Genomic DNA, 24998 nt, shown 5'->3' with positions numbered 1-24998 from the left:
GACAAAAGGCATCCTTCCAAATACAGCTGCTGCAAACCTTTGGGTCTCTCTAGCCCCCCCGTTAGCCCTGATCAAAAGAAATGGTCAGTGTCTAAATCATAATTCAACCAGAAGGGAAGGAAAACGGCATTCTTTCAAAGGAGGGCAACAAAAAGCAGCTGTCTCTAAATTGTCAGATTCGACTTCCCCAAACACGTGTGAGTTCTCTTCTTCTTTCAGGGAGAAACAGGGGATTTTGCCACTCTGGAGCAACCTAAAGCGACAATCCCAAATAGTGCCCAGCAGAGGAAAGGTTTGCTTTCTCTGTGCTAAATGTTGCTATTGCAATTCGACCCTTGTTCCCACCTTTCAATAGACATAAACAAGCTGGACACAGCCGAGCTTAGAGTTCTTATTTACACCACTATGGGGGCCACAGTATGGTTTTACACTATCATGTGACTACACCAACCTTCCAGGAATTGCTGAGCCTACAACATTGGGATTTCTCTTTAGGACTCTCCAAATTCCCCCCACCCCCCAAACAGCTGGATACAATATGCTCCTGTTGATACTGTGTCCCATCACCTCATTAGCATCTCATCCCTGGGATTCAATAAACACCCAGGATCAAATGGGTCAGTTTGTTTAACGTGTGCCTGATCCCAGCCTGCAATAGCCAACCTTTCCAGAGCTGCTCTGGAGCAGCTGCTGAAGCCTGTTCTGCCCCTGCTCCTAGGTCTATTGGGGGAATGTTTTTGCAGCAGGCAGCATTTGTGAAACTTAACAGGCCAATTTCTTTACCTTTCCCTGAAGGGTTTTTCGATCTATCACCCGTTGCTTCAGACGCTATTTTGTCTCACTTCTTTTGCAACCTCTTATTCAGCCATACTTCGCTTCCCACACAAACCCCCCTCGAGTTTTCCAGGTTTTGCTCCTCACTCCCAATCTTTGTGTTATTGTCTTTTCGGCAAATCTGACAAGTGTGTCAGCATCTCCCTTCTCTGCACCGAGACTTTTTGCAGGAGTGCTCAGAATCCGAATAGGGGCCAGCGGCAGCCGACTAGCAGGAACGCCTTTGTCTCCTTTCATCTCTTAATATGGATTTGAAGGTACTATGAAATGTTCGGCTTCCTGTTTAGCAGAAGCGCTGCTTGTTTTGCTGGGTTTTTTTTTTTCCAGGGGAAGGGAAGGAGGGGGAAGTCTGGGTGTAGGGGAGAGAGTAGAAAACGTTGGCTCTGTCCATGGTCAAAGTAATTCAGCTGTAATCCCCCTTTCTCTTCCTCTCCTGGAGCTCTATTCATATTCTAATCACAGCTTTTCCTTCCCTAAACCAGCCACTTTAGCAGAGCCCGAGCTTTGCACTTTTACTTCCACTTCCAGCACCTAGAACCGCCTGCAGAACAGGCAACTTTCTTTGCAGTCCTGCTCCCTTCCACCCCTACAACGTTGTCCTAAACATGGCAGGTAACATTTTGTTCTTTTCACGTATCCCGGGGAGCACACACACTCTTCCCTTCTTTCTTGGAAGCCCCGTTAGGAGCTTCTCTTCTCTTACAGACTTGCACGTCAAGTGCATACAATTTATACAACGTGCCACCGCCCTGTACAACACATGCAGTTTACGTGCAGTCCCCGGCGAGCCAAGCAAAAATGCCTGGGGGTGGGAGGTGCCAGGGACACAAACTGGACCGTCAGCTCTGATCACGGGCAACTTTCTCCGTTACCCCTCCCCAGCCAAACTGAGCTTGCAAGGCCTGGGGGGAAGGCAGCGCAAGGCTCCAACTCCATGTGTGCCTGTGAATGAGCCTAACTTAACCCCCCCCCCGGGGGGGGGGAGGGGTCGATCGATAGGGTCTTTACACACACCGCAGAGCGCGCACCCAAATCTCCTGCTTGTTTGAAGAGCTGAGCCAAATTTGAGCTCAGGCTGTAATGAACCAAATACGTGGGGGGGGGGGGGGGGGAGTGAAAAGGCCGCTGGAACTTTAAATCAGAAAAACGTTTCTAATGCTCTAACCGAGGAGGGAAGTCGAAGTGTTGGGATTGCGTAGATCTAAGGCCCCCCTTTTTGGAGGAAAGCTTTTCTTATTCAAAACAGCATCACAATGGGCTTCACATTGAGCCTTGCCACATCCCCATCTGACTAGCAGCCATTCATCAGGCTGGCTGGCCTATCAATGACATTTCTCCCATCAGGGCTCCTATAAAATGATGCTTTTTCCCATGAAACATCCGCAAACATTTTGACGGGTCTGGCTTTGCCCTGCTGGATTACTGAGTGTCCCTCTCTCTCTAACCTCCCCCCACCCTTCTCTCTTCCCCCCCTCTCTCTGTTCTTGGTGTGCATCTCTGAGCTAGGGGATCTCCAGACCCCGGGACTTTGGGGCTTCTGTACTGCCCATGGGAAGAGCATGCATTGTGGGTTACTGGAGGAACCTGACATGGATTCCACAGGTTAGTCCAAGACTCGAGACAGCCGTCTCCCATTGCAGCCAAGTGGAGGCTATTCAACTTGACAGTGATCACGGAGGAAATATACTAGACTCTAATAGGGTGATAAGTTACCCGGCTTCCAATCAAACGTGCATAGGTGTGTGTGTGTATGTGTGTGTTTTCAGTTCACCAGAAAGAGCCCAAGAGGGGGAGCAAAAAAGTTGTGTTAAAATGTACAGGGTTGGCTGGAGCCCTGAGTTTACACTTGCAGCTGCGGTGCAGGCTGGATTTTTCCTCGGGGTTATCGGCAAACTAATTTCCTCTCTGCCTTCAGTTTTAGGCAGTGACTAGATTTGAGCGGAGCCTTTCCAGGGCAATAAATTACGGCATTAATAAGCAAGGGTTTTTTTTTTTAATGACCTCATCCAAATGGCGTCTTGTGGGAATAGCTAGAATTCAAGCCGGTTTGGAAAGGGAGTCCATCGCTGGGGTGGACTGGCTGAGTAGGAAGTTTTTCCTGTTTTTTTTTTTAATTCAAGGCAGGGTTAGGTGTAAAGACCTTGGTTGGAATGAAACGGATACCGTGACTAACCTCTTCGTAACCGCGGCAAGCAAAGAAAGCCCCAGGCTTCCTTAGACTAGAGGGAATGGATGCGGAGCTAAGTCAGAGGAGTATCCTAAAGTGTATTTGTCCGGTTCAGGCTGCAGCTTCCTGCCAGCCCCTGGCACTGCAGCGTTGGCAAGGCTCGTGCTTTGGAAATCAGGTGGCAGTGGGTTGCAGTTTTGGTGGCTTGTAATGTTGTGGATAGGTTCTGAGTATTCACCGAAACACATGCTTTATTAGCTCCGTTCATTTAAGGCCTTCCATTTCTTCCCAATGCCAGCTGTCAGTTAGCTACCTTCCGAAACGAACCCACCTCTCTCTTTTTGTGCAGTTCACCTGGCGTCCCCCTTTTCCCATTATGAAATCGATTTAAAAATCTTGCACACAGAGAAATGACATTTCTAGATTTATTCTATGTCCAGACGAATTTTACACTCGGGCCACTCCAGCCTGTCCTGACATAGGAAACCAGTTCCCACTCAGAAGCAGATCCCTGAATGCATCAGTAACCTTTGCGCTTTTCTAAGAAGAAAAAAACTTTCCAAACAGATCGGTCTCTCTTCTCTCTCTCTCGGCAAAGTCCTCTTTCAAAATAGGCCAATTTGGAATCATTTCCATTTTTTACTTAAGAAATCGTAAGTGGACGTTTGCCCTGATTTGCGGCTTACATTCCCCTTATGCAGGTTTTTATCGAGTTTTAGTAATTTATAATTAATTATAAATTGCCGTGCTGAACAAATGCTGGGGACCCGATCATTCTCCCAACGAAGTCAATAGGAGTTTTGCCATTGACTTCAATGGGTGCAGGATCGTGCCTGTAATGTTGATCAAAGAGTAATTATGGGCCAGATTCTCGAGTCCCTACGCGCTCCCAGTGACTCCATGAGAGTTTTATCCGAGGAAGACCGACAGGATCTACCCTAATAGAACTAAAACTTCTCTTTTATTTGGCTCCTTCTCCTTGACCGTGCTATATTTTCCACTGGGAATTCTCATGTGTGTGTCTTTCACTCAGATGCAAAGAATCTCTCTCTTCCAGCTCAGTATCTTTAGGCAGTTCTGAGGGAAGGAACCCAGGGGAGACTCATTACCGCTAGCATTGGGACTGTCCAGAAGTAAGTTGTGGGTATGTGTGTGTAAAAATATTGTAACATTTCAGAACCCCTGAAAGCCTATCTGCTCTCTACCAATTATCACCGGTTCGGGTAGGAGTCGATGCTGTCTTTTGAAAGGGGTCACAGATATAAAGAGAGCCTAAAGTCTACTACCGGATCGTATGCAAGTTTAAAGAGCAAGACGCTTCCCCACCTAAATGTGAGCTTCTTTCCCGCATGCACCCACATAAGCAAACGCCCGATATTTAAATCTGTAATAGATTTTTTTTTAAATGCAGAGTGTGGGATCATTGTACTGGCTTTTTGCTGCTGAAGCTCTAATTATGTGCATGCACTGAGAACTAAACGCAACAGCTGGAACTCAAAACCTTTCAGGGGGGTAAAAAAAAAAAAGTCTGGGGCGAATTTACAAAAAGATGTGACCCTTTAACAAAAAAAAATTGAGTTTGTTTTCTCAGGATGAAAATGTTTTGAAATGAATGAAGCGTTGTACTGGCTGATTTGCAACACTCGCTCTAAGGCAGCCCACACTGCGCCTACTTTTCAGTGAAGAGTCGTTAAACAGTAGGATAAAGTTGCCCCTCTTAGCAGGGACGCAAACCAGACTTATTTATGGGCACTGCTTGTTACTTATCGGTGTAACAGGCGATTGGAATCACAGATACTTTCAATCCCAACAGTCAAAACTGTGCCCCTGCGGCCGCCTCTGTGTGCTGCCGTTCTTTAAATGCGGTATGGTTATGATAAATGGCAACGATTGATGAAGATAATATTAATCAGAAAACATTTTAGCCTTGCTAAACAGATGGCAAGAAAAGTGGGGCTTTGCAGTTGTCTCATTCAGACACCTTAGCCTCCCTTTCAGAGGACTTAATCCAATTAGCTTTTCTTCTGAGTTTCAGTTGTTATGTAAAGATCCTATGGCATTTGTGGAAAAATATAGCTTCATTGAAAAAAACCCAGCCATGTTTTAATTTCTTTTTATCAGTTTTATTTTGTTGTTGTTGTTTTTTTAAAGTAACGGGGGAACCCAACCACCCTGTAACTTTTAATTGCAAGGCACTGAAATCACTTAATAATCTTTGCCTTGTAAAATAAAATGTCATCTTCTTAAATCTAGCCTAGCTAATAGTCAATTAAGATACAGCGTGCATGGAAATTAGTTATTTTAAAACCAATTCAAAGAAGAAATCGATTGCTACAAATCTGGAAGTATGACAAAATCCCCTCTCCTTTTAATGAGATCTTCAGCATCGTCTTGTGATTTTAGTTTTAAACAGCAATGTTCGAAGTCCCCCCCTTAATATGCAACAAGTGCTCAGAATCAAAGGCAAAATTTTGCTGGAGTGAAAGTGAAGGATGCATCCACACACCCAGGGAGAGATTCCGTTTCCTTCTCATTTTTTTTTGTCCGGCTAAAGAAATACCCTTTAGCTGAGGTGTGGGACAGGAGGGAAGAGAGATGATGAAGAAGAAGAGAATCACTTCTTATTAGCAGCAGGGATCCAGGAGCTCCGGTCTGGAAACTAATTGAAATAGACAAGAGGAAGCAGCAACAGAACTGGTGGTCCTGGCCCCTGATAGCTGAGGCATTTCCCGATTGTTCAAACAAGGCTGTACAGGGGATTGCTGTATGGAGAGAACCCAACCCGTGTTCAGGAAGGGAAAAGCCCCCAGATTTCTTAGCGCGGGATAGACGGTTATTAGTGTGTCTGCCCTTCCCCTCCCTTAATCGACGATGAAGATAGGCTGTTGTTATTCTTGTAAGGGGACCCCTACTCTTGCTGGCGATGCTGTTTAAAGGCACTTACGGTCCAGCGTTGGGCAAAGACCCAGAAGTTTGACTGAGTGATTTATTTTGTTTTCTCCTGCAAGGCGCTGCAAGTTGTAGGAAAGTGTAAAAATCCAGGCCCTGCAGAGGCACTGCTAGCTGGCAGCTCGTCCTGCCCTTTGTTTTAGACGTACAAAGGAAGAGCAAGGAGTAGTGGGGGATCCTCACAGAGGGGTTGGGTTTTATGGCCATAATCAGAGAGAGCTTTTCCCCCAAGGGCTCCTCCAGGCTCATTAAAACGGACCCCAAACAACCAGCCTAGTACTAGTACCTGTTTGCCCTGGGGTGAAGGAGAGAGACTCATGGCCAGGCCCATCCCACCCACGCCCCAACCAAGCCCCTGCCTAATCCTACCTCGGTCCCACCCCCACATGCCCTTTACCTCCCCAGTCAAAGGAGGAGTCCAACACCCACAGCACTATCTTGGATTTCCCCCAAATCCCTGTTAGTTCCCCCTCTCCCCTCCCCTCCCCTCCCCAGCTCCTCCTAGGTCCCCTTCCTTCCTGCGCTCCATGCAGTCTCCTTTGCCATCCAGCTGGGATCTTTCTCTTGGGGCTGGAGGGGGAGCCGTTCCCTGGGCTGCTGGCCAGGGAGGAAGTGACTCTGTGGAGAGAGTAGCCGCCGCCTGGCCAGTCGCATTGCATGGAAGAGGGCTACACCTGCCACACACACATTATGAACCAAGCCAAGAAGGGTCGGATCCTGGCGTCTTTAATCTCCCCCACCCCCATCGCCCACCGTGCATTGCAAGGGTAAGGACTGGAGGGGAGGGCTTCATTTCTGGACACAATTCTGCAATCAGGGACAGGGATAGGTGCAGTATAAGCACCCAGAGAGACAAGGTTGGGGGGGGGGGTTACTATCTTTTATTAGTCCAACTTCTATTGGTGAGCGAGACAAGCTTTCCAGCTACTCAGCACTCTTCCGCAGGTAAGCACCTAGGCAGATAGAAACTTCTCCATAGGGCTGGGCAGAGTCACTTCTGTGGTAGGGAAGTTATCGCCAGACTTGTGCCTCCTCACAATTTAAGGGCCAAAGTGTTGCCCCCCCCCCCCGCGATGCAACCCCACTGAAGTAGGCAAGGTGTGAGTGAGAACAGAATTTGGCCCTTAAATCGTCACCATCTGCCCCTGCTGCTTTGAATAGCCTATTCCTTCACAGCCACCTCTAGGGCCTTTCACATGCCGGAATTCTCCCCAGGTGGGCCAATCCCACTGAAATCAATGGGAGTCCTGGCCAGTAAGGGCTGCTGCAGGGAGCGGGCTGAGAGTTACCGCACGTAGAATTCGGGTTGGCTTCAGTGAGCCTTGGGCGCGCAGAGCGCTGCTTTGTGCGCGCTGCTGGTACCTTGCGCGCCCTGAGTGGTGCCCAGCCGCTGGAACGCACAGGACCGCTCTGCGCCTTCCAGCACACAGAGAAAGAAAAAGTTTGCAAGGCAGTGTAAGTACTAATAACAGGTTTCCATAGCCACAGGGCCCCCCATGACATCACCATGGTGACTGCAAGGAGCTGGGGGGGCAGCTCCCGGAAGGGGGGCTAGCAAAATATTATAAATTTGTTGGTTTTTTTGAGGGGGGGGCTTTAAAAGGAGATTGGGAGCAGGGGGCACCGAGAAAGCAGCAGCGAGCCCACAACAAAGGGGGAGTGAGTGAGTGGAAGAAGCAAGGATCCAATGGAGCATGCGTGCCCCCCTCATACAATGCAGGAGCCCCTGCAGCTTGCTGTGAAATAAAACCATGCAGAAGAGAAGAGGCGAAACCCTGCTGAACAGCTCCAACAAATCATTCTTAATCACTCATTAACAATCCTGTCCAAACAAACTTGGGAGGGAGGGGCATCTAGAACCATCAGTTCTCTGGCCACCTCGGAGAGCAATCTTCCTTGCAGCCTAATGATTAGTACTACCCACTTCCTTGCATCAGCTCACACAATGCAGCTGGATTTTGCATAGCACCTTTGGTTGACATAATCTTCTTAGGTGCTCCACAGAGCTACCTAGCAAATGGTCAGTGAGAGAGAGAGAGACAGAAGCAGAGGTGTAGAGGCAAAGGAGAAAAGTGATGTGTTGCGCTAAGATTTGAAATGCCTCTGTCTACAACCTGTTGAATAAGCATGCTAACAGTATAGCTTTTATATTTTCAGGACAGGGCAAAGAGCTAGTTTCCCCATAAATAAAGGAATTCTCTCATGTCATCTTAGTATTGCGTGATACACTGAGTCACACAGATACCAAACAGGCCTCACATCCAGAGATGCCACAAGAAACAGGGTTCTGCAATGAATGATTCCCCTCCCTCCCCCTAGATGACCTATCAGAATGTAATCCTTTCATCAAAACTGTAGCTTTGTTTTGGTGGTGGTGATGTTTATTTAGTTATTTTTAGGGCAGTTGTGTGTGTGCTCTCCTTTTTCGTTGGTGGGTAGCTTTACCTCCACATACCTTCAGCCATGTCATCTGTCTGGGGATTGGTCCTGCTCTGAGCAGGGGGTTGGACTAGATGACCTCCTGAGGTCCCTTCCAACCCTGATTCGAAACCTCCATCACTTCCCATCCTTTTGGGTTCCAGAAGAACAGCATGCCCTTCCTAGGAAGGGAACTAGAGACCATGCAAGTGTTGCCATCTTGCCAAGCATTATTAAAACCCTCCGAGAATGCTCTGTGCCACAGGCTGTCAGGACTGGGGGATAATGGAAAGGAGATAGTTTTGCAGTAGAACGTTTCTGCTGGATGTATGTGTAAAGTATGGAGACATTTGTTGCTACAGATTTTTGGGCCCCATGTTGCTCCAAATTAGATCAATGGCAAAACTTCCACTTACTTCAGTGGGAGAGGGATCAAGTTCTTTTGGAGAGGTGGGACCTAAAGCTGACACTTCGGGCCTGATCCACAGCCCATTAAACCCAATCAAAAGGCTTACACTGATTTCAGAGAGCCCTTAACGCACGTTTGGTTTGAACCCTGAAATGCTTAAATCATGTGATGATGAAAGCATTTTAGCATGAGTCTAATTTTGGGATATATTCCCATCACTGCATGAGAATTATTATGATTCCCTGTGAATGAAGCTGACATTATAGCTACACATCTTTAAAATAAACTGATATGTTTTAGTAACAAACATTCTGTTATATTCATTTGCATTTTTTCAAAAAAATCGAGAATGTAAACGTTCACTCATAATAGCAATAAAGGCTTTCATACACTGATTTTGTTAATGAAAATTGATATAAAGATGTAACCACTTTAAATCTTAACAAATATTAGTGTCCTAGTTGGCAAAGAGATTGATTATAGAACTTTAAAACATTTGAATAATAATATAGTATTTAACCTTAGATCTCAAGATTTTTGAAATTCAAATTAGTGGTTTATTTTGTTGCTGGAAAACTACCTATCTTTTCATAAGATGTTTCCAAAACAATTTGCATTGTTATCTAGGAGACCAACTGTTCATTATGGCTGAAGAGTATGTTATATTTGTTTATTGATCGCTTATGCTGTGGTAGAAATATGCTTGTTAGATTCTATACTCCCATATACATAGTGCATGATGTTAATGGGGCTGAGCCTGTATTCCTTTTACACCTTGAAGTTGATGAGGTGTGGATATACAAAGAATACTGTGTTGAGTCCTATATGGTCTAAATCCTGTTAACCACATTATCTGATTTCATAGAAATGCAGCAGCGAAAGAGGTAGAAATGGTTTTTCCAGTTTACTATCGTGGTGCTGCTGGCATTATTTTGGGTGTTCTGCTGGAGGAACTCTTAGTGAGAACGGGATGGGCGCTAGGATCAAGTCCTTACATTGTATCGATGCATTTATATTAAATCCTGCTTTTCAGAGATTTTTGGACTGAGGTTAGACATTGACGTTCAAAGTTCTAGTCAGGGGGAAAAATCGTCTACATTTTCTTCAATTGCTATTGAATTATTTCCAAAAATTTGAGTGAAAAACGTGGTAGTTTTCTCAGCTGTGTGTGTAAAATGAGTGAAGGTGCATTATTTGCCTGATGTTTATAAATGGTTGTTTTAAAACAAAAACAAAAATATGCACACAAATAGCCTGGAGAGTGGCACAACTGTGACTCATTTTGAAAAAGTAGAGTGAGAAAATATTTGTTTTTAAGTTACAGTCCTGAACATTTTACTTGGGCAAAACTCCCGTTGAAGAAAGGGCTCCAGAACTGGGTCTTCTGGACATGTGTGTGAGACTGCAATGGTGCTTCCAGTGGACATAGTGCACTTGTGACCCCCCCTACTCTCATCTGAAACACAGAATAGTCCAATGACTGATTTACTGCAGTTGTTCTTGTCTACTGAGTTAAAGTTTCACATAGACTATTTAATCTGTTCATACAATGAGGACTATTTTATTTTTAACACCCTCATGCTGAGACACTAGGGTTCTGTGCTACATGCCAATATTATTAAAATATACTGAAGCATAATTTGAAAACACCCTTATTATTTTAACCCTCCCCCCCAAAGAATAATCAGTCTGTAGGGAGGAGGGGTTCAATAAAAATAAGGGCAGTATGGAGGAGAGGGGGAAAGGCTGGGTGGGGCAGCAGTGTCTGACTGTAAAACACCAGGCTTTCTTGTTTGTTTATAAAGAAGGAAGAGAGGAATTGGGGTGAACGTCAAGGGGAACGGGTTCCACACTTTGGAGCCTCCCTCAGCAAAATCCTGACATGAAGGTGCAATGCTGGGATCGCTACACTCTGGGTGGTGTCTGAACACACATCCCCCTTCAGGTCAAGACTCAAAGAGGTGGGCTCGAGTACAGTCAGAACTGTAACGCTGCCTTTGGAGCAGTGGTGGGCTGTCATGTACCTAATGCAGGTATAAAGTCCGCACTTTGAGTGGTATTTGACATTACATGACAATAAAATAATCAACTCACTATTGCATGAATACTGAAGTAGGTGAATTTCCTGATTTCCCCCCCCCCCCCATGTCTATTTCCATGGATCTGTGCTGAATTTTATAGTTATGCCATTGTAGCTGAAAACGAATATTCTCTAAGACTTGATCCTGCTGGAGTCTGAAACTCATAGCAGCTGAGTAAACGGACTGCTGACATTCTAGTTAGGATGATGGGTGGTATAATGGGTTTTGCCACGAGGGATACTATAGAGAACAGTAGTAATGAGGAAGGGTAATTGGTGATCATTACGCCAGTTTGGGCATATGGAATGTTTTTTAATATGTACATATTCAAACATTTGTGTATGCACACTTGTGTCTGTGTGTGCATGTTTCATTTGCATTCATATGTAAGTGTGTGTGTATAGTATAATTTTCTACTTGATAGAGGGCCCAATCCTGCCATTTCCACCCCCCATCCCTTCCATGGAAAACTCCTGTTGAAGTCAATGGGAGTTCCTCATACAGAGGGCTTGACCTATAATGAGTTTTTATAATGCTTGTGAATATGTAATTTTATTTTGCATCCATGTCACGTGTGTAACTGGCAGTTGTAGGTTTGCCCCCTTCCTGTTTATTCTCTTCTTAGAGATTTGCATGAAGATCTGTTCATTAGGTATAAGACATCAGCTGCATTGACTTCAAACAGGGCCAACATTTCATCCTCTGAGCATAAGTAATTGATCATGTTAAATGTTTTTGGCAAGTTTTCCCCTTCATGATAAATCTGTCATTGAGAAAGAAAGAGGGGGTCAGCAGGAGGATGGGGCCCACTGGCTTCAATAACTGAGAAAAGGCTCCCTTGCAGTTTATAGTGCCCCCAACCTGTCCAAAATGCTGGGCTCAGGAATGTTTTGTTTCTTTCCCTGTGACTGCAGTTAAGTGTGTGTGTGGAGGGGGGAGGGGTTTGGAAAGTGAAATTATTTCTCTAAAATGGTCTTTGTTATGTGAGTGAAATAGCTAGTTCTCAGCAGCTAGCACACCAGAGAATTAACAAATTCTCACCAGGTTTTCTAAATAAAGCTCCTATATTATGATGATGAGCAACAACAGAAGAACCAGGATAGCGGGATAGACAGGTGTCTTTCAGAGAAACAGTCCCAACTAAAACCCACAGCATTAAGAAAGAGAGAGATTTATTCTAAAGCATTCAGCTCTTGATATGCATTTCGATTTCATGATTTCTCTATGCTATTCCTGGCCTGATCCTGCAGTCATTAGGTGAACAAAACTGCCATTGAAGACAATAGGAACTTTGGACAAATCAGTACTACAGGGTTAGGCTCTTATGTTATGTCAGCACATCCATTGTAAAACCTATTCTCCAAGTGGGAGGGTTAATTCAGTTGCAAAGTTGATAGCCAGTCTTGAAAGAAATAGGAGTTTTGCCTGAAGTCAGGACTTCAAGAGCAGATGATTAGAAATTGTTGTGGATTAAGGAGAAATGTCCTCAGACACACTAGGGCTACATCTACACTACAGGGGGGAGTCGATTTAAGATACGCAAATTCAGCTACGTGAATAGCGTAGCTGAATTCGACGTATCGCAGCCGACTTACCCCGCTGTGAGGACGGCGGCAAAATCGACCTCTGCGGCTTCCTGTCGACGGCGCTTACTCCCACCTCCGCTGGTGGAGTAAGAGCGTCGATTTGGGGATCGATTGTCGCGTCCTGACGGGACGCGATAAATCGATCCCCGAGAGGTCGATTTCTACCCGCCGATTCAGGCGGGTAGTGTAGACCTAGCCTAGTATTTGAGTCACTGCTTCCCCGACCCCCCCCCCCCAGTCAGTACTCACTTTTAAAGTTTTTGTAAAACCTGCTCTGATCAGAATAATACTAACGGGCTTCCTATAGCCAGCTTTCTCCAGCACAGCTATTTCAGGTGATGCACCTAGCCGGGGCCTGACACCACAAACCTGTACTCATGTGAGCATTCCCATTACATTGGATGGGGCTACCTGCAGGAGTAACAGCTACTCACCTGAGTAGAAGTTTATAGACTCAGGCCCTGAGTAAGCAAAACACTGAAATACAGATGCTATGAACTTTAGGTTGTTACAGAGATTTACAGGGCCTGAACCAGAGTCTAATGGAGTCATTCGCTGGGAGTCTCTCCACTGAAGCCAAGAGGCATTGGATTCCACCCTTAGCCTGTGGTACATTTATACTGCAATAAAACGGCAAAGAGAATTACCGTAAGAAATTATTCTTGATTACAGCAGATAAAAGAGATGTAGGGTGACTAGCGATACGCTGAATGGAATGATACAATGGGTTAAAACATACTTTTCCTGTATTGTATTCATTTCTGCATAATATCCGAGGAGTGCTAAAGCTACATGGAGACAGGGTGCATGTGCTATTGGTGATGAAAACCAGTTGCCAGAGGTAATGTTGTGGGGGGAAAGGCCTAAATCAGCACAACTGATGTCCAGCTTCTGGAGAAGCCTGTTCTCCTGGGCTTCTAAAATCTACCACTGGACATGTTTTTGTGCCATGAAGGAAACCCTGGGGCCTGAAAGGGGTTCTGCTTGAGTGGGCCCCTTCACCTGCACACAGCCTCATTGCCCCAGCAGAACTCCTTGCAGGTTCATGACCCTGATCTCCATCACACATGGGAATAGTGGAGTTTAAAAACAGACCTTCAAACTATATTGTAAAGTAAGGCTCATGCTTGTACCTAAGATTTACTCCACCCACCCCGCTGCCCCCTCTGAAAACAATGGGAGCTGCCGAGTGCTGAGCTCTTTTGAAGTTCTGGTCCTCTGTTTTGCCTTTCTCGCCATTGGCAATGATAACGGAGCCCAAACTTGTGGTCGACTCTGTAGCCCCGGGTTTCCCAAACTTGGTGCCAACATTCCTCTCCTAAACACAAGGTGACAGAGACAATACTTGCCCAGCCCACCTCAATATAAACTAGGGCTGTCAAGTGATTAAAAAAATTATTCGCGATTAATCGCACTGTTAAACAATAATAGAATACCATTTATTTAAATATTTTGGGATGTTTTCTACATTTTCAAATATATTGATTTCAATTACAACACAGAATACAAAGTGTACAGTGCTCACTTTATATTTGTTTGATTACAAGTATTTGCACTGTAAAAAAACAAAAGAAATAGTATTTTTCAGTTCACCTAATATAGGTACTGTAATGCAATCTCTTTATCATGAAAGTTGAACTTACAAATGTAGAATTATGTACCAAAAACCCCTACATTCAAAAATAAAACAATGTAACATTTTAGGGGTTGCAAGTCCACTCCGTCCTACTTCTTGTTCAGCCAATCGCTAAGACAAACAAGTTTGTTTACATTTGCAGGAGATAACATTGCCCGCTTCTTGTTTACGATGTCACCTGAAAATGAGAACAGACGTTCTCATAGCACTGTTGTAGCCAGTGTCGCAAGATATTTACATGCCAGATGTGCTAAAGATTCATATCTCCCTTCATGCTTCAACCACCATTCCAGGGGACATGCGTCCATGCTGATGACAGGTTCTGCTCGATAACAATCCAAAGCAGAGCGGACCGACGCATGTTCATTTTCATTATCTGAGTCAGATACCACCAGCAGAAGGTTGATTTTCTTTTTTGGTGGTTCGGGTTCTATAGTTTCTGCATCGGAGTGTAGTTCTTTTAAGACTTCTGAAAGCATGCTCCACACCTCGACCCTCTCAGATTTTGGAAGGCACTTCAAATTCTTAAACCTTGGGTCGAATGCTGTAGCTATCTTTAGAAATCTCACATTGATACCTTCTTTGCGCTTTGTCAAATCTGAAGTGAAAGTGTTCTTAAAATGAACAACATGTGCTGGATCATCATCCGAGACTGTTAGAACATGAAATATATGGCAGAATGCAGGTAAAACAGAGCAGGAGACATACAATTCTCCCCCCAGGAGTTCAGTCAAAAATTTAATTAATGCATTATTTTTTTAATGAGCGTCATCAGCATGGAAGCATGTCCTCTGGAATGGTGGCCAAAGCATGAAGGGGCATACGAATGTTTAGCATATCTGGCATGTAAATACCTTGCAATGCCGACTACAAAAATGCCATACAAATGCCTGTTCTTACTTTCTGATGACATTGTAAATAAGAAGAGGGCAGTATTATCTCATGTAAATGTAAACAAACTTGTTTGTCTTAGCGATTGGCTGAACAAGAAGTAAGACTGAGTGGACGTGTTAGCTCTGAAGTTTTACATTGTTTTGTTTTTGCGTGCAGTTATGTAACAAAAAAAAATCTACATTTGTAAGTTGCACTTTCACTATAAAGATATTGCACTACAGTACTTGTATGAGGTGAATTGAAAAATACTATTTCTTTTCTTAATCATTTTTACAGTGCAAATATTTAGAATCAAAACTAATATATACACTTTGATTTCAATTACAACACAGAATACAATATATGAAAATGTAGAAAAACATCCAAAATATTTTTTAAATTTCTATTAGTATTCTATTGTTTAACAGTGTGATTAAAACAGTGATTAATTGTGATTAATGATTTTAATCGCGATTAATTTTTTAGAGTGAATCACGTGAGTAAACTGCAATTAATTGACAGCCCTAATATAAACATTTTAATTGGTGTGGGTACGGGCAGCAAAGGGCATTCCTGGGGGAGGGGAGGAGGGCTCATGGACTGGGAGGCTGCAGTTAGAGAGCATTTTAATCCCATGGACGGAGCAGCCTGTTTCCTTCTCCAGCTTGCTGGATCATTTCCACTTGGAGCTCCCGTGAACAGCCCTTCTATTGAGCAGTTAGCATTCAGCACTGAATACTCAGGACTAGATTCTTGTCTTGTTGTGTCATAAGTGAAAAAGGAAGGGGCTCCCATTTCTTTTTTCATGTTCCCTGGGCTTGCTTGTGCATAGTGGGGCGTGGAGAGTGGAGCCTTCTCGGGGAGGTCAGCCTCGCAGTTTGAGAAACCTGTGCTATTTTCTGAGAGGAGAAGGCCCGGAAGGAATTGAATTTGCTCTAGGTTTTTGAATCTCTAATTTGTGTGTATTGGGGGCTGAGTGGAGAGTTGTTGAGAAACCTCTCCGAAATATATTTAGCTGGTAAGCTTTGTGGGATAAGAACATACGGCCATACTGGATCAGACCAAAGGTCCATCTAACCCAGTATCCTGGCTTCCGCCAGTGGCCAATGCCAGGCACTTCAGAGGGAATGAACAGAACAGGTATCATCAAGTGATCCATTCCCTGTCACCCATTCCCAGCTTCTGACAAGAACTCTTAGTGTATATATGTACAGTACTGTGGGACACTGATCTTTGCTGGGACCTCTAAGATGACCTAGAGCATATTATTAATTAATTAATTAATATTATTTTATTTATTATTGATTACTACCCCTTCTCATTTTGGAAAACAAACGTTCTCTAGATGCATTTTTAAATGCTACAAGAAATACTGTTCTCTTTTTACACTTTAGTATATCTTCATTTCTATTGCTTTGTTTTGCTGGGTTTTTTTTTTAGTATCCTCAGATCAGATGATTTTGGCCCTTCCATATTACTGTTGCCAATCCAGATGGCCCATCTGGACTTTTTTGAGAGTCAAGATTTCTGTATGGGTCTGGCAAGAAGTGCTCTTTTTGATGGGACAGATTTCTCTGGCTCTTGTATAGATTTTCTCTTTTCTCCTGGTCTCCCTTTTCTCTGTTTGTTTGGTATCTTCTCCATCTTTATCTTCTCTCTCTCCATCCTCCTTTCTCCGTGGCTACCTCCTTTTACCAGTTTTTTCCCCCCTCATATTTCCTCATCCTCCCCCTTTCCTTTTCCTTCTCAATTGTCTCCCTCATCCCTGTTGTCATTGTTTTCTTGTCTCTTCCCCCTTGTTTTGTTGCTTTGTCCTCTTTGCCTGCCTGTCTTACTGATGCACCGCCTCAGTGCTTAAAGTGTGTGTAGGGGGACAGGTCACAAGGGGTCACAGACCTGGCAAAAAAAAAAAAATTAAGAATCAAAGCAGGTTGCTGAGGGGCACACTTTAAACACAGTTTTATCAAAGTTGCATCTCCCAGATTATTATAGACCCCACGCATTTTTTCAGACCACTTTAAGCACTGACCACTGTGCTGGGCCAACTTGGCTTGCTGTTAGATTCAGCAGCGGCTGTTGCAGAGAAGGAAGCATTGCGTGGGCATTTGGTGTAGACCAGCTTCTCACAGATATTCTATCCAGCCAACTCACTTTAGCTTTGTATCCCTGTGGGACTGAATCAATGGTTTGGGGCTTTCATGCCTCTTCACATGCACTAGTGGGTTGAGGCTCCAGGGTTATCATGATGATTTCCCCCCAAAAGCTACTAGTGAGTGAATACTAACCCCTGCCATGTGACTGGGACCGAGAAACAAAGACCAGTCTCTTGTGAACTCTCATGTGTGTCGCACATTAATTACATGGCGTTCAAAGTAAATGGAAGTTTTGGCAAAAGTGCAGAGAGGGGGATGGGAATGAACCTGGCACAGAAAAGGAAGAGGTGATTGTGAACTTTCAAATCTTCCTGCAAGGAAATGTTGTTGCATAGAAATCAGAGAAGGTAAAATCTTCCATACTGCTATGTGTGGCAGACCCAGAATCACTGGAGATCTACATAATACACTAAAATGAGAGCATGAAGGGGCTGCAAACTGACAGACAAAGTCATCCAAAAAAATCAAGAATACAAATTATAAAATAAAATAAATTAATTAATGGAGATAGGCTATCTCCTAGAACTGGAAGGGACCTTGAAAGGTCATTGAGTCCAGCCACCTGCCTTCACTAGCATGACCAAGTACTGATTTTGCCCCAGATCCCTAAGTGGCCCCCTCAAGGATTGAACTCACAATGCTGGGTTTAGTAGGCCAATGCTCAAACCACTGAGCTATCCTTCCCCCCTTTACTTTAAGGCATGTGAAATTACCCCTGGGAAAAGGCATATATTCTTTAAAAGAAACCAGGTGCTGGAGCAGATGATTGACCATCATGTTGCAGAGCTATGTAATGACTCTAAGTCAGGTGAATTTGAATAGTTAACAGATGGATCAATTAGATACCAGTTTATTTCTGGTATAACTGATCACTAGGTCAAAGCAAGGCTACTGTGAGAAATGGACTTGACATTGCAAAGAACAGTGCATGCTTCTAGGGCTGGTGAAAACTGCCCAAAATGCATGCTAGCAAGCAAAGGAAAAACCAAAATGCACTTAATTAAAATGCACACACCTAATTGAAAATGCACCCTGAGCACAAAAACTTACCGAGGATATAGGGATGGAATTGCTGCACATGATGGGATTCTGGAGAACGGCTGTGTTGTCATAATTCCACGCACAGCATGAGGTCAGAAATACCACACATAAATCACCATGTGGTTCCTGAGGAGGATAAGGATAGAGTTTGAGATGTTCCTGGCTTGCCAGGCATGAATGGCACTATGGAAAATAAGATCTGTAGTGAAATACAGGAATCAGAATGCGAATGAACCATTGCAACCACATAAGATTCCTGAATGTCCTTGGTCCAAGATTTGGGCCAGTCTTTTAAAATTGACATATGCCCTCTTGGGTGGAATACTACTCCAAATTTTTAAAACAGAGCTGTTGCACAATACATGGAGTAACAAGGTAATAGCACAGTGTAAACACAGTTTGCTCACCGTGGGATTCCAGATGAGTTAATAACAAATAATGGGCTATAATTCACAACTCTCTTAGCTGTATCAGTTCAAGCACACCAGGGCAAGCCCATACTACACACCATCAAATGGGTTAGCAGACAATAAACAGAACAAAAGGGCCCCATTGGATTCACGGGGTCCATACTTGGCATTGTTGGAATATCACAACACCTCTCACAATGGTTCCTTAGGACCACCAGTTCAGATTTATGGGTGGAAGGACAAAGACCTTTAACATGTTTCTTGGACCAAAGACAATTAACCCTGAAGTAGTGCCAACAGAATGATAGGCCAAGAAACTAGAACATAAAGAAACTACTACAACAAGAATGCTAGACACTTACCCCTTGCGAGTGGGAGAGTATGTTAGATTTCAAAAAGGCCGTGTCTGGGAACTTGCCATGGTAATTGGCTATACCAGCTGCACCAAGGTTATGTGACATAAGCATCCCTGAGGATCAATCCTACAGGAGGAAAGAAGACAACTAAACAAAACCAAGAAGGACTTTGACTTAGTTTCTTAAGGCCAACCAAGATACTACCAGCGGTGCTCCTGGACGGGCTGACATAATACACATCCAGTCAACGACAATGAAATGACAAAAAACAGCAAATCCAGGCTCAAGGTAGCAGATCCACCTCAAGGACTGTTCTGAGAACAGGTGGCCATGTGATCAGAAAGCCACTAAGCTTGAGAGGTAATTGTTATTGACTAATGGTCCAGAGAAGGCAGAAGAATCCTTTCATTTGCCCTGAGGGTTGACGTCATCTACTCTGACCTACAGCCTAAACTTCGCTGTGTTTTATTAATTGCCCATATTCATTTTTGGTGGTGGTTTGGGTTGATAGTATATTATTGCATTTGTTTGTTTGACTGTTTTAAAAAAGAGGTAACATCAGCCACTAGAATCGATGATGACTGACCCCTGCCATGTACCAGGAGTATAATTGTTTGTAACCCAGTCCCACGTCAGGTGGCTGGGGCTAGGAAATAAATCTCAGTGTTTGGGGAAGTTTTCAGAGCGATCATGATTTCCCCCCCCCCTTTAAAAGAGAGGGACTCTTTCAAAAGCTTCCAGTGCTCTGCTGTAGTCAACCTTGGGACACTTCCAATAGTGCATACTACAGTGTGCTTCTCAGGCGATGGAGGCACTTGGTGTATGCAACTAGCAACTAAACAGCGTATGTTACAGGAGATAAGGAAGGAGCAAGACATGAGCGGGTTTCTAGTCAGAGCATGTGATGTACAGCGAGCTCTGGCTATAAGCCTGTTCATGACTTGCTGCTTTATAATCACCTGCAGTGCACACTATTAGGGAGCTGGTCCCAACTCTGCTAGACTAGTTGTCTGTGTTAATGGCAGCAAGGGTTGAACTGGGGGGAGAATATTCTGGTGCTGCTTGACTCATGGCCTCGTTGTCAAGCTTTCACCCTAGTTTGCTCTCCCCTCAACATTCCCCACCACCACCTTCTCCTGTGGGCTGCTACTTCCTTCACCTTTCTTCTCATAGATGCTGTCCCTCTTCCCTTTTCTCTTTCCCACATCCCAGGGCGGCTTGCTTTCTGGAGGGCGCACTCCAAGCCTTGGTACAATAACTAGGAGTAACGGGATGAATTTAAGAAAAAGAAACATTAGGCTGGAGATACACTTCCTAGTAGGGAAGAGTCTATTAGAGTGAGTAATAACATCTCCAAGGAAGGGATGGAACATTTAAAACTAGACTAGACAAAGCCCTAGACTAGAATACACAGTAGGGAACAACCCTAGCAGGGCCCCAGAACATGGTTAAAGTGACCTGCCAGAACTTTTCCAGGCTAATCTCCATGCTACTCAACCACAGTGGATAAACACAGTTAGATGTTAATGCTTAAATGACTAGCACTGAAATAGTTAAATGTTGTCAGTTTAAAACTGTTGTCATTAGGCTATGAAGTTGACACCCCTCGTGATAAACTAGACAAGTCTCTTATAGGTATTGGGTCAAATTCAATCCAGAGGTAACTCTGTTAAAGTCAGGGGAGAGACGCCAGGGATGAGTTTGCTCCATTGTTCCATTGTTTCAGGAAATAACTATAGACTGGTTACATTCTGGTCCCTGCTAGAGGGTTTTCTTCATGACCAGTAGTATTCACAAATAAATAAATAAATAAGAAAGACACTGAAGGCACAGCTCCTGCAGAAAATGGAGCCACCAGGAAAGTTTTATTTATATACAGGTAGTGCTTTATGTATTTAGTGTCTGATCCAAAGCCTGTTGAAAGCAATAGAAAGACCCTACTGGCTTCAGTGGGTTTTATGCAGGTCCCTATTGCGGTAATGTTATGTTCAACGATTAGATCTTATCATGTGAACATTTGTGTTTCGGTTGATAGCTTTTAGGCCCTGCTCCTGCGCCCACTGAAGTAAATGAGAGTTTGTCCTTTGACTTCAGTGGATGCTGGATTAGGCCCTTCACGATTTGCTGGGTATACTCTGGTGCGGCTGTCCTGCAGAGACCAATGGCCAACAGTGTTTTGTTCTGTTAAGGAGAATACAGCTTGGGAGTTTAAAAGTCCTGACTTGTCCTCTATGTTAGTATGGTTGATTGATTTAGGTCATGACAATGTTGTAATGCGTGGACTTCTTTTTCCATAGAAGAAATATTAGAATAAGATGTACTATTGTTTTTCCTTTTACTATCATTATTACTTATTTGCATTGCAATAGCATGCAAAGACCCCATACCAGGATTGTCGCCTCATTGTGATAATCACTGTACAAGCACAGAATATGTGACGGTCAACACAGATTTAGTGCTGATTAATAGTTGTGGAGGCTAAAGTTCTCTATCCACTCACAGGGGCAGCAGGAATGCAAGGGTCTTTCATATCAATGTGCTTCAGGCTAGAGAGACCACCTCTAGAGACGAGAAAAGAGTTCAGTCTCCACAAACCACTCAGTCAGCAGCCTTTCTCCAGTGATTGCCACCATGCGTGCCCATTAGAGCCATGTTTTTCCTGATGTGAACACTTATCCACTAGGAACAGGTGTAAGATCACAAGTTAGATTGTCCAATGCCCTACATGAACTTTCTCTAGTAATGATATTTGGTTAGTAAAGTGGAGGGCTGCATTTGATCTGGAGAACTACAGATGGAAGATTCCATATTCTAGGGGAAGCCCCCTGAGTCCTCCTTATACCCACCATATTTTTTGTCCCAAGCCACTCCCCTTTGTCTTGAGATGTCACAAGAATAGCTAATCGTGGCTGGCTGGGTCAGCACTGGGATTGGCTGCAGAACGAGGTGGCGGTGACTGATGTAGTAGATGCAACTGTTCCCTCTGAAAATGTTGAACCAATACCACAGCTTGGTAGTAAGGTTCAGTGTGTTGCAGGAACTGCCATCTCTCAGGTAAAATGTAAAATGAAGTCTCCTTGACTGCATCTGGATATTAAATATCTCATGGTACTCTTTGCAAGTGTAATGGTGTGCAGGCCAGTTTTTGCTTTCAATATTCACAATCTGTAGACATAACTTCCCCTCTACTTCAATTGCTTAGCACCCAGTTTTAAATCTGCTTTGTGGTATTGTTGGAAGGTTATAATGAAAGCGATAAACAAAAATTAGGAGTGGATCGCATTCAGGTTCAATGATGGGTGGTTGAATCAATTTTTTTTCCTTTGACCCATTTCTAGTTCTAACAGCAGCCATATCTCACTTCAGAGGTGACTCAGCAATCGGTAAATCGAAGCAGTCCATATGGGATGAATAGTGATCCCTGTGCAAAGCTGAAGTAAATGGTCCTATTTATTGTCAAATCACTTGAAAATTCTGAGTTCAGCAGGCAATCACACCAGAAGGTTTACAGAGTGGAGAGATTTGCACATTGGCATTATGGATACTGAGAAATAACCATACAATGACTATGCCAATCATACAACCACATTCAGATTGCAGAATATTGCATAACTAGTGGAAAATCCCTGCACTGTGATTGGCTGAGACAAAATAAAGGACAGATTAGATGCTCATAATGGTCTCTCTTGGCCTTAAATCTATGACTCTATGAATTCCCCTTCAGTACAATTATTCACATATATAACATCAACTACAATCTACTCTGGCTAACAGTCATTATTAGCCAGTCAAAATGTAGGAATTTACATAAACACTGTATATCTCAATCTCAATAGCTAGTCTTTGAATATGCAAATTTACAAAGTCTTATTGGTTACTATAATCTCTCAGCTCCAATTAGCTCCTGTAATGAGAATTTCTTCAAGCTGTTTGCCAGCAATACATATAAGAACATAAGAATGGTCATACTGGTTCAGACCAATGGTCCAGCTAGCCCAGTATCCTGTCTTCCAACAGTGGTAAATGCCAGGTGCTTCAGATGGAATAAATAGAACAGGTAATCATCAAGTGATCTGTTCCCTGGTGTCCACTCTCAGCATCTGGCAGTCAGAGGTTTAGGGATGCCCAGAGCATGGGGTTGCATCCCTAACTATCTTGGCTAATAGCCATTGATGGACCTATCCTCCATGAACTTATCTAGTTCTTTTTTGAACCCTATTACAGTTTTGGCCTTCACAACATCCCCTGTCACTTCAGCGTCTCAATTCCTTCAGCTGAAGCAGAAAAACGCCAACATTTACATGACAGAGAAGAGAAAAAACAAGGAAAGAAAATTATGCTGTCAATCTTCTGTGAGAGAGAATTTAAAAAATAAAAGCTTTTGACTAACTTCCCTCTTTCCCTACAGATCATCAAGGCTCTTGTCCTCAGAACAACTGTCATATATTTAGGGTTGGCAGAATTTGATTTTTATATTTTTAGAATTTCAACAGATATCAATGTTTTTTAGGCTTTCCTTGCCCCTTTCCCTCCAATTTTTATCTATTTAAATGTTCACAATTACACAAAATTATGAGTTTTAAGCATTTTTAAAATTGTTATAGATTTCCTGCAATTGTGAAAATTTAAATTATGGGGGTTGTCAGACAACGGGGGTGGAGGGTGTCAGTCAATTATTATTTAATGACAGTAAATGTTGAGATTCAAAAGGTTAAATCTTTATAACCAGGAAAACACAGATCGTCAGCAGCACGTCAAAAGATACAAAGTAAATGAGACCTCAATAAATTCTCAAGCAGCATTTTTCTTACTTTGCCTATTTGTAAGTTTCGATTATTAATGATGGAAATATTTTTTCATTGGTTTGTATATGTACGGTGAAATGGACGGTTACCAACATTTACCAATAAAAATCTAATCTTTCCAAGCCTACATATATTTGTGTTTCCTTTGGGGAATCCCAGCCCCTCTTTCCCAGTTCAGTTTTGAAACACAATGGAAACGAAAACATACTAGTTGTTCTAGAGAGAAAGAGCCTTACTGACTTTTAGGTAAGGAAATGGGTGGGAATAAGTAAAAGATAAGAAGGCAGATAAAGGCCCCGACCCTGCAAAGACTTAGGCACATGTTTAACTTTAAACACATGGATACTCCCATTGTTAAAAATACGAGGAGTCCCACTGAATTCAACGAGACTATGTGCATGCCCAAGTTAAGCAGATTCCCAAGTCTTTGCAGGACTGGGGCAAAAAGGAGGAAAAGTGGGAAGTAGATTTATAATACCTTTTAAAAATTGTTTTAAAAACTGACCTTTCAGCAGTGTGGGAACCCATTTTATTTTTTTGTAGGTTCTTTCCTTCCATTTGAGTTTAACTTAGAACATTAAAAATGTCCACTTAGAAATAATTTGAGTGTGATTTCATTAAACACAATAATACAAATATTTTTGGCTAATAAACACATTGGTTTTCAGCCTCATTCTTTATGATAAATACTTTGGCAAATTTCATTTAGTCCAGGAAATGCTTATTACTTTGAGGAAACACCTTCAAATTGTCTTTATGAAAGTACTCTGAAGTTAATTGTCCTGTTCTCAAGTTATTTAGCAAGAAAATCAAGAATGAAAAATTACCTTGGTTTCAAGAGTCTGCTTCTTTCGGTCATACAGAAATGGTATAATATTTATAATGTGCTTGTCTTCACTTACATATCAAAAAATATAGAAAAGCTTGCAAAATGCAGCATGTAAAATGACAGGTTGATTGACAGTCCACTTTTAGTGCCTGATATATTTACTTATTATTTAAAGAGGCACTGTCATCTCAAAAACTATATTTAAAAAAAAATCTTTACCTGTGTTCTTTACTAATAGTGTAACAAAGTTATCGTATTGTGTTACTATACAGAGTCCCCATGGGGTGACTGTATTAAATATTACTAGCACACCCACAGACAGCCCATAAAAGGTCTGACTCCTCCCATGCGGGAAGGACTTCTGCATTGGGAAGTAATTCTTAGAGGAAGTTTAGGGGCGGATGGGTGTGAGTGCTTCCTGTGGAAGGGAGAAAGTGAAATTGCCCTAGCT

General features: G+C 43.2%; 1 protein-coding gene across 4 annotated transcripts in view; it reads left to right on the top strand.

Moving 5' to 3' along the window:
* The first annotated feature begins 2202 nt into the window (after nt 1-2202).
* RFX4 (regulatory factor X4) overlaps nt 2203-24998 on the top strand; it is a 133186-nt gene continuing 110390 nt past the window's right edge. The window contains exon 1 of one of the 4 annotated variants that reach the window (XM_024100056.3): nt 2203-2436. In XM_024100056.3, coding sequence (XP_023955824.2) covers nt 2394-2436 — 43 coding nt within the window. In that variant the 5' untranslated portion in view covers nt 2203-2393. Of the gene's footprint in view, nt 2437-6570; nt 6718-24998 lie in introns of those variants that run through there. The other 3 variants (XM_024100057.3, XM_065581744.1, XM_065581734.1) reach the window with 3 other exon arrangements.

Source organism: Chrysemys picta, chromosome 1 (assembly GCF_011386835.1).
Source record: "Chrysemys picta bellii isolate R12L10 chromosome 1, ASM1138683v2, whole genome shotgun sequence".
Lineage (NCBI taxonomy): Eukaryota > Metazoa > Chordata > Testudines > Emydidae > Chrysemys > Chrysemys picta.
This window is presented reverse-complemented; position numbering and strand designations above follow the sequence as displayed.